The following is a 10,775-nucleotide window of genomic DNA, read 5'->3' as shown; positions in this document are numbered from 1 at the left end:
GCAAGCAAAAAAAAACTCAATTGCTGAAAAAGAAGACATTCCAATGAACTGTTAAAACTGAGTGGTTTTATTAACAATTCAATTCAGATATCTTTGAAATGCCCAAGGATTGAAATCACGTGTTCTAAGAGGTTACATCTGACCAAGCTTTTGCAAATTAACAGATCAAATCTGTAAGGGATTGAAGCCCTGCCGACCTCCAGAGGTCAACGTTTCTAGAGAGTTCAAACTATAAAAGAGAGTTTGAGAAGTACAGTTTATTTCCACTTTTCCCTACAAGATAAAGTGTCTGCCAGAGGCCCTTTTTCTCTTTTATGAGGCCTTTTTAAAGGGCCTGTTTGGATCTCACATGGAGATCTGCAGTGCCATAAAATACAAGTCCTGAAGTTGAAAATTGAATGTCTCGTTTGAGTTATCAGGATTGAGATGTTATTCAAGCGATTTGGAAGTCGCCTCTTCCGAAAGTTTCACGTTCTTGACTTTGAATCTGCTTTCAGAGTGCAGCTTCATATCCTGTTTTCTCAGTACAGGATATTGTGATCTGATTGTGAAACTTTCCGGGGATCCAACATCCCGTCTCCTTAGCGGTTGTCAAAACAAGTCTTTAGAAGTACCATTGTCTGCTTTGTCAGGCGAGTAGAATCTCATTTCCACTTCATTTAACCAAATTACTTGGGGCCTAATTCCGGGAACTATTTCATTCGGCGCATTACTGCGTAAATTGGATTGGAATAAACAAAATATGTTCCATTTCAAAACTTTAAGTGCTTGAAGTAACCTTTTGGATTAACCATTGAGTATACCAATCCCTCCACATGAGGGAGAATGAATGAATGAAGCAATAAGTGACCTCCATCTTGGAAATGGTGATTGCCCTCCAACCATTTCTTGAGCATATATTAAAGGAAGTCCACGGCAACAAAGATAAATGGAGAATCTGAGACTGCAGAGTACTGCACCAAATGGGAGGACTTAACCCCATAAAAAGGCCAGCTTAGTCTTAGAGCTAAACGAAGGATGGGTGGCTTTTACTTAGAAAAGGCCTCCATTAGCAAACGCAATCCATTTCCTCTTGGGTTTATCCTTGGCATGCATTAGCATGGTTTCTCTTCGAATTTGAGAAGGAAAAGGTAATATCTATTTTTGACTGTTCATGTGCGCTGCTCGGCATTTATGAACCACTATAATACCAATTGCCCAATTGTAATGTTCAAGGGCTGAAATACTTGTAGATGGAGTATCGTGAATGTTGCTAAAGGTTCAAAAACATGGTGAGATTTATGAATTCAACATAAGGCCAGTCTACAAAATTCCCTGGCTGTTCCTTTTTTGTTAAGAGGGCTTCAAATTTTGAACCAAAATGATGAATGGAACCTCAAATACTCTACTGACTAGCTACTAAAAATAAATAGCTGAAACAAAGCTCCAATTTTACAAACCATCGTGTTCAATGTCAGCATTTGACACTGACAATCTCTCTTGGGACTGAAAACCCGAAGTATACAAAAAAACTGCCACATGCGGATCTTTTTTCCAAATCCGTATGCTATTTCATGTTCCAGTAAAACTTTGAAACGTGCAAAGAGAACGAAGGACTCGATGAGGTAATACGAATGAAAGAGGAAAAGGTTTAGGCACGCCACTGAAAGCCAACTTTTGGCCCTTTGGTACAATCGAGAGATGTGTAGAAGTAGCCTCGGATGATCCCCAATTCAATCACTTCTTTTCCGTTTCAGGGAGAAAAAAATCCCGGCTGGATCTACCATTATTTCAACAAAACTTGGATTTTGATGTCAGGGAAAGTTGTCACCAACTTTTACCCAACACCTACGTTGGCTTGATAACGAACTCCTTCTTGTAACAAAGTGACCTGTAAGTTGGAGAAGAACCGATATAAAAGTGCTCAACGATGGAAGAGGAGGACACTTTGACGTCCAATTTAAAGGAGCTCGTTTCTGAGCAAATTCGAAACATGTCGGACTTTGAATCTCCCGCCAATTTGAACCAGACAAGTTTTGGTGGGAGTTACAATTTTTCGGACCACGTGGTGGATGACTTTCAATTGGAGAACTGTGGAACTTTGGGGTTCTCCAGGTAAGATTGGTGCCACCACAATGCACAACTGACATTTTATCCATCACATTAACCATACTTGCGTGTTTGGATCGCATTTGGAGAGGCGGGANTTTGACGTCCAATTTAAAGGAGCTCGTTTCTGAGCAAATTCGAAACATGTCGGACTTTGAATCTCCCGCCAATTTGAACCAGACAAATTTTGGTGGGAGTTACAATTTTTCGGACCACGTGGTGGATGACTTTCAATTGGAGAACTGTGGAACTTTGGGGTTTGATGAAATCCAAACCATCCACTCGTGTGGATACTGGGTAGAGGGCGTGGCCATGACCATTCTTGGTGCCATCGCTTTGATTACCAACCTCATCAGTATCTACGCATTCTCCAGGTAAGATTGGTGCCACCACAACGCACAACTGACATTTTATCCATCACATTAACCATACTTGCGTGTTTGGATCGCATTTGGAGAGGCGGGAATAACCGCATAACATTGGCTGGAAGCCACATCGACTGAGCCCCGTTTCCTGCTTGGATCACATGTTCTCGCTCCAGAACTGGTTTCCTGTTTTTTAGCAAGCCTTATTGTGATGTTTAGCGGGCTCCCAAAACGTAGACGAAATGCTCCTATCCATCCCCTTTAAATTGTTGTAGTTTTGGCCAAGCCAAGTAAACGACTAAATAAATTATGTCCAGATAGTGATTTGAATCACTGGGAACAAACCATGTGTTTGAATCACAAAACAAGATGTTTGTGTCTGGAAGGCATATATGGCACAATTGCAGCCTTTTAATAACCCAACGCACTACTTCACAATTCATGAGAGAGCTTTGTTGCGAGTGTGACGTGACAAAAACACGCGACAACTTTGTTGCTTTTTCCCAGGCTCGATCCCTCGTGTTCCACCTAGAGTAGTAAAACTCCTCGGGGTCTTGGCTCACTTTAATTAGAAGTCCCTGCGACATAATTAGTTGAGCGAATCAAGAGTAGAAAGCGTTCGTTTTAGCTAAGGCCAAGATCTAAAATAAGGCCAGGATATACATGGGTCCAATATCACTAATCCAGTACCGTTTCTTTCATCTTGTTTAGGAGAGAAATGCGGAACAGCTTCAACTCACTGATTGTGGTCTTAACTGTGATGGATTCCGTGTTTTGCGTTTTGTTGGTTGCGGACTACAGTTTTGCGCGGGCATTTGAAATGCATACGGTGTTCTACACTCTGTTGTATCCATACTTCATCTATCCCTTCACAAACATCATGTTGAGCGCTTCGATTTTCATGACCGTCATATTGGGATTGGAGAGGTAATATTTTTCCCCCAATACTGGTCAAATACCGTCATGTCGTGAATGCCCATTTCAGTATTCATGAATCAGATGAGTGTCCCAAAATGTAACTTGAAAAGCAAAGTGTCAGGTACAACCAGAACCTCAAAGGATATATGGAAAAAAAACCTTGTGAGATCTACAAGCATTGAGTTCATATTCTTGAATAAAATGCAAAGAACAGGCCCTGGGAAGATGCAAAAGCCTTCTTATCAAAGCAAAAGCTTTGACTGACAAGTATTGAACAATTCATAATGCTGAATGTTGCTAATGCGTACAATAATGCCTAGAGCATTCAATATTGCAATGACGTTTATAAGATTACTGTCAGTGACATGAAGGAATAACGGAGGATAGACATTTACCATGTAGATTTGCTACTTGAACAGCCTGAGGTATATGTTCCGGCCCCTCTAACTAGATGCCTGATTTACAGAGACTGCTCTAAAGTACTTTCCAATAAGCTGGCCATACTTTAACAGAATAAACCTAAACCATTTAGGATGAAATGAGGGTATATAAGAAACCATTGAGAAATTGATTATCCTCATTCCCTTGAATTGATCTTAAGAGGTGTCTAAAGTGTTCGCATGATCAACATCTCAACCTTACACAAGCTCTATTAACTTTAGGGAAGCCTTAAGCCACTTTCCTTCCCCAACTTTGGAATTAGCATTACCTTCGAAAGGCATGCAACTCACGTTCATCCTTCATTCATATCGCCCGAAAGCCTAACAACCAATGAGCAAGAGAGAAAGGAAAGACCATTACTTCCATTAGGTCCAATGTACTTGTCACTTCAATTCAGACGAAATGAGAAGGAACCAATTTCATTGGTCTATCAACACCAGCCTCTTTTGCCTTGATTATCGGTCAAGCTGTCTTTCACCCACGCAACCCCATAGCTTTTGGAGTGAAAAACTCAATTTAGATGTCAGTCAAGACCAGTGACAACGTCTGGGATGAACATTAAACTTCCGTAACTCATCCAATTTGATCCTTCATCTTAGAAAAGATCGTTGGCGATGGATGTTGTATTTTGGGAAGATGAGTTGGACTTTAGAATTAACGCCAATGAAGACTGTTAAAGAAAACCAATTCACTAATAAACTACATGCATTTATTTAAGGATCACCTCACAACCTTAAAATAGATGAGCTACCTTTCTCACTTGCTATTATAAGTTGCCTTGCGACTTTTAAAATATACTACTTATTGTCAACCAATGCTACGTAGTGTAAAAAAATAATTCCTTTTTTGGTGTTTGCCCTATTTTTGTGACCAACCAGGCAAAATCAAAAGAGGGATGGTCCATCCAGTGGTCAAAATTTCAATGTGGAGGTAGAAGCAAAATTATTTACATGTTCAGCCTATATTTCTACCACCATTGTTTGCCTTTGTTAGGGCGTCATCAAATGGTGAAATTTCAAGAACAGGATTCACAGCCACCATTGGTATGATTGTTGTTCCATTCCAGATATATTGCCGTGTGCTTTCCGTTACTTCACCGAGACTTGGCCTACACATACTCCGTGAGCGTGCGGGTATTTGCTTAAACGGTGCCAGTCATCATTATCTCCATCATTGTCAACATTCCCAAGTTTTTGGAGACGAAGATCGTGGTAGAGAATAATGTGACTCCAATAGGGGAATCTTATCAGGAATCGCCACCTCGAGATGATGAGTATCCCATTGAAGACGATGTCATGATGAAAGATCGACCCGTTATGTCGTACCTGAATGTAACTACCTACACAATTGACGTCACAGACCTGAGGTAAGAATGCTTCAGTCTTGAAGTACGTGATTTTATGTTGTGTAAGTAGGAACAAAACGACGTACTTGACTTTTTCGGTACTCTAGCGACTTTAGGGAACCATTGACTCTGTCCATGAATAATAGCCTTTTTCATAACGGCTGTGGAGCCAATAGAAGAGCGTTACACACCTTCTGTTCAGCTTCCGTATACGTAGCTACGTAGGTTTACCCAGATCACTCATTATCAATCATCGTTGCTTGGGCGCTTGCTTTTTACAATATTGAAACCTGTTAAAGTTATTTCCATGACACTGTTGACACTACTCTATGTCACCGAGTTTAAACGAAATGATTTTATCTTTCTAACATATAGCCTTCCCACCAAGTGTGTCGCAACGGTTTCATCTGCCATGTTGAAGGGAAATATATTCTTGGTTATTTCCCATCTTTTTCCTCCTCTACAATACAGATCTCTTGAGGGGACTTGGTATTTTTGAATAAAAGGGGTCTCACTGAGGGTCCGCTTCTCTGCATTTCAGAAACAATCCCATCTACATCAAGTACTACATGAAAGTAACCCGAACGGTACTTCTTGGTATCCTGCCTTTCATCGCCTTGATCTTCTTCAACGTGAAGATCTACTTGAGATTCCTACTCACGAGAGGTCGCTACACTAGAAGCAATAGTAATAGCTCCCAGGTAAGAATAGTTTACCTTATTTGCCGCATTATAGAAGATTTCGTCTGAAAGCGTTTGATCCAGCCATAAGCTTGATTTGTTATTGATTTTTGGTTGTCAAAACATACGCATATATATACGTACATATTAAGGCATATAAAACTGGATGTCCCAGTTAAGACAACAAACCATCATAACAATCTTGAACTTGAACAAAGACTTTTTGTTTGAGGGTCAAACGGCAAGTAAATCAAAACTGCATTCTTTTTTAGGCCAAGGACTTGCAACTAGCCATGATTCTGGTTTGCATTGTATGCATGTTCTTCGTCACAAATCTACCTCGATTGCTCTTGAATCTATACGAGCTCTTTAACGTGGACCTGCTTATCAAGTGCGGTGACAACTTTTGGCCTCCAGTGTGGTTCATGTGTATGACCTCCGTCAACCATCTGCTTCTTGTGCTTAATTGTATTATGAACTTTGTGGTGTACTGCTTCTTCAATGACGGCTTCAAAAGAGTCATCCTCAAAATGGTCGGCCAAAAGGTGGAATCCCGGAATGCGTCACAAGGCCAAATGTCACAAGGTATTTAAGCCCCCACGATTTTTTGAGAGTCCTGAATGCTTCCGAAAAGAAAGGGAACAACAAGAGCCATGAGAAATGATAGCAATTATCCCTTTAAATAGTTAAACTAGTGTTGGTCATCCAAATCTAAAACGACTTGTACATACCATAAATAAACATGCTGCACTTCTTGACATTATGTGTATAAACATCCTACGTGAGTGTTGTGAATCGCCAAATTGTTATATGAAGGTCATTTATTTGAGACTGGTACATAAATGAAGTGCCTTATATTTATAAAAATGATCCTTACAGCCGCCATTTAAATAATGCGCGATTGTCAAATCATACCCACCAATATTGGAATGTGATAGCACGCAACCACACATTTCGTTGTCTCGACTTTCGAATTCTGTTTTAGTTACAGTGATGTCCGAAACCCAGAGGGCTACACAACAGATTGAGTTAGCTCTATTCACTCCTTCCACCTTGAATGAAGATCAAGATCACGGTACACCGCCCGTTTGCTTAAAATCCGTCAGTTTCGCAGGCTTTTGAAGGTATTTTCCTCTCTTTGAATGGGGTTTTGGACATTCAGGGCGAAAAGTTGAACCTTGATGTCCATTCATATGCGTGGTTGGTACGAAAATTGACGTGGATCAAAGTAGCACATGAGCATGAATTGTCATTCACAAACAGTTGCCGTGTTTGGGAAAGTTTACAAACTTTAGATGAATTTCGTGTTTGCATGAGCTCGCTCGTATCTTTCTCAATGATTCGGAAGGTCACACGGATGTGATAGCCTACTCCCCAAGACCTCGGAAACGATGGATCCTCCACACAAACTTTATTGTCCGCTATTTCATATAAGACAAAATCTGGTACTGGGACATTCATGGCATTTATTTGCATTTGATGCTGATACAAGTCAAATAACATGTGGTGTAAAAAATTAGGGCGCTCGCGGATACCTCATTGCCGTAAATTCTTAGCTATGACATGTATAAATGTAACGTAGCTAAGCAGATGATTCTTTAGTTGTATTCCCCTTTCTTGTGGAAGCTGGCCTTTATATTATTGTTGTACAAGTCTGTAACTTTGATGGGCTCTTCAGGCATACAATGATTCATATGAGCAGCATTCTACCGTTCAGAGCACTAGTCTAATCAGGAAGTCTTTTGTATTCCTTAGGCCCGGACCATCGTGCCCCTTTAGAGGGTCGAACCCCGCCGCCTCCCTCTTTGGTCAGCTCAAGACGTCTCAATGAAGGTCATGATAACAATCACCCTCATCAGTACGCCATTGTGGTAGCCAATATTAGGAATCCAGAGGAGACTTCGGGCGCATCCTCGTCAAGTCCAGACCAAATTGTCCGTCAGCTCAGCCCGGCCGCGGCCTTGTCGCAGAAGTACAGCATTGCTGCAGTGGTCTCCCTCAAGGAGCAGGGTGATCAGAATATGAACAATAACCTTCGCGTGGAAACCACGACTTTTTGAACTATCAGAAGGCCCAAGGTCACAATGCCATCAAGGAAGCGGACATCTGAGTGCAAAATTGACCATATGGAGCTGAAGAGAGAACAGACATGCTTCTCCGAAGCATTAACTCAATGTGATAATCAACGTCCTATTGGAACAGTGATCTTGAGATGTAAGAGATGAAGTAGTTGCGAACCAAGTATTCAAACGCATGCTTGTTACCAGGAACTTCGACTCAGATTCATATGTTATAATGTCTTGTGATCGTTGGAAAAGATGTATTTATTTATTTATTTATTTACTGTGAGTTAGAGAATAAATAATCTTGTCAAGAAAAGATCGAAAATATTTCCCCTCTTTACTGAAGGGGGGGAAATGAGGCACGTTTGTTGTTCCAATTAGTCCGGAGAGCCTTTGACGGGATTGGTTTCGGTAAGTTCCATGGCCACTTCGTGGATGTCATGTGTCCAATTGAGAAATGGCATTGGCAATGAGGACGGCGTTACAGACAAAGGTTTGCGGTCAATGCATTGGAACCCATTTCTTTGGAACAAACGGATCCCTTCGTATTGAGCGTCTAGAAGAATGACTTTCACTCGTACGGGCATCTGAAACCATAAAGCAGAACCATTCTTCACTCAAGCCCCATTTCGGTGGAAAGCAAGATTGCCATGTGGAACAATCGCAAATGCCATGTATGATCGTATTTCTGTTCCAAGCTCCCTCGACCTTTCTCATGTTTTCCAATAATCGCGGTTCAACCCAGACTTTTCGAAATCAACTCACTTTCTCGCTTGCTTTTGGCAGATTTTCGATGGCGTGCTGAACTAAATGAGCGCCCAAACCAATTCCTCGATAGTTGGGTTGAACACAAAGATGGCTGATTTCCATGATCATTCCATTACCCTCCTCCTTTCTGTTTGCGACAAGGCCACCGAAAGCACTTCTTTTCAGACCGACTGTTCCCAAAATGCGATCTTTCTTTTCCTTTTTTCCATCGGAACCATCTTGAATGACAACCAAAAACTTTGGTCACAACAACAAGAGACTTACTCAATCGTGGCTACACCGCCTCTGTCAAATAATAACTTACAGGGTTAGGCGCTATTACGCATAAACAATATCAGCCAGTTATTTGGGAAGTGAGATATTTGACATTGAGTTGCCCATCTCTAGCTTTTCAGCCTTAAACCCAAATCGGGTCAAATGGTCATTTCACAAAAAAAGTCGAGCCAAATGTGATCATGATGTTTACGATTACGAAAGCCTCACATTATTTCACTAGGATATTTTTTTTTTCAGTGTTTTGATATAATCTTGTAATAGTATGACGGCAATCAAATGATGGAAATTTGTTTTTGAATCCACATTATAAGCACGCATAACAATGCCCATCCCTGTATGTGTTCAAGTACCTTTCATCGAAGCGACGAAGAATTTATTGGGTCCTTGCGTCCAATATTTGAGTTGGTAGTCGGTCATATTGTCCACAAGGCCTCGCCTAAAGGAAAAATCGACTTTAAACCCAATAGAACAAAAGGCTTTAGCGTTCAAAAGTTGATGTCAAAAATACAGCCAACACGAGGAAATTCTTCCATTTCCATGTTGGACCAAGGACCATTGTTGAAAGCTTATATTGGATTCTTTGCTCCATCAGCATTTATAAAAAGAACCAAAAGTACGGTGGTAAAGTACGCCCGCTTCTTGATCTCGTTTACTTTGAAAGGTTTCATCTGAATTTAATGAACTGGTATTTGAGCTAACGAGCTCATTAACACAACATATACATCAAAGGCCTCTTGATTCATGAACTTTAGACTTTCAGGCCCAATTTCACTCACCACAATGGCAGCCAAAAGACTCCCATAAAGATGATACCCATTATGGCCAGCTCATAAAAGACACTCAATATGATGGGCCACGGCAAGGGAAGCTGGAAGAGAAAGCAATTGGCACCATAAAGGATCATGGAACGCTCATCACCAAAGTCTCCAGCTTGGGAGTGCATTGTCTCCTCTATCTAATTGGAACACAGACGTTGAGAAGTGGTGGAACAACGTTGAAACAGTCGGCATCTCTCCTCACTCTTCCAGGGGCTCATTAAAAATTGTGCGTCAAACAGTAAGTGATTGATTCAACCATGAAGATAAATCTAGGAATACGTTTCTTAATTTTTTCACAGCAGTAACTTTGAAGATGTCATCTCCATTATAATTGAACTTGATACCTTATGAATCTTTGAGACCGTCAAGCGCAAGAGAGCTGGAAACATTTGTATTATAAGACATACGTCGAATTTCACACAACATTGTTCATACTGAGATCTGCGTGCTTCACACAATTGGGGACAAGAATTTCACAAGAAAGAAATGTGGTTTTTGGGGTGATAATCACCTAAGCAATGATTTAATACGGTGAGAAAGAAGTTCATGTTGGGACTGAATTTGAGGAAAGGTTACAAGTCAAGGGCACGGCAATCATGATAAGCACTAATATTTGGGAGTCTGATTAATCAATGAGAGTTTTTCCTAACTCATGAATTCATGAACTATTTTTCAGGTTAGTTGTCGCTCTTACGGGAATTCGAAATTAACCGGACCCTTTGAATAATGTCTTAATGGATAATGCAATAACAAGACTGATTCGCTCATATACATTGGCAAGATTTACGTTGCAGATTAATCTAAACTCAAATCTACTAATATAATTCATTGGTTATTCAAAAATCATTTCGACGAAGGGTATCTGATACTGTACGTCTTCAAAAGCAAAAAGCATCCATGAGCTTTGTCCCAACCCAGGATTTAGGGTCAATTCTAGTGACCGTAGAAGCTTAATGTGCGTTTTGAGAGCACCTTCAAGTCCTCGAGAATCCAGGCTAGTTCGAACAATGAAG

The 10,775-nt window shown here is 40.7% G+C and overlaps 2 protein-coding genes across 2 annotated transcripts; one reads left to right on the top strand and one right to left on the bottom strand.

Moving 5' to 3' along the window:
• The first annotated feature begins 2,190 nt into the window (after positions 1 to 2,190).
• Positions 2,191 to 7,731, top strand: LOC131878193 (FMRFamide receptor-like). Its single transcript, XM_059224105.1, is given in 7 exon segments — positions 2,191 to 2,462; positions 3,165 to 3,380; positions 4,879 to 5,178; positions 5,699 to 5,858; positions 6,110 to 6,422; positions 6,823 to 6,961; positions 7,593 to 7,731. Coding segments are annotated over 6 exon segments (1,356 nt in total). The 5' UTR covers positions 2,191 to 2,232; the 3' UTR covers positions 6,960 to 6,961; positions 7,593 to 7,731.
• Positions 7,732 to 8,143: 412 nt separating this feature from the next.
• On the bottom strand, positions 8,144 to 9,812 carry LOC131878194 (uncharacterized; the record flags this gene model as incomplete). Its single annotated transcript, XM_059224107.1, is given in 4 exon segments — positions 8,144 to 8,487; positions 8,666 to 8,886; positions 9,295 to 9,380; positions 9,721 to 9,812. Coding segments are annotated over 4 exon segments (609 nt in total), but the record flags the coding sequence as incomplete, so codon positions are not given.
• Positions 9,813 to 10,775: the final 963 nt, after the last annotated feature.

The sequence above is a fragment of the Tigriopus californicus genome, chromosome 3 (genome assembly GCF_007210705.1).
Source record: "Tigriopus californicus strain San Diego chromosome 3, Tcal_SD_v2.1, whole genome shotgun sequence".
NCBI classification, from domain to species: Eukaryota; Metazoa; Arthropoda; class Copepoda; order Harpacticoida; family Harpacticidae; genus Tigriopus; species Tigriopus californicus.
The sequence above is the reverse complement of the archived record's forward strand: the minus strand, read 5'-3'. Positions and strand labels throughout refer to the sequence as shown.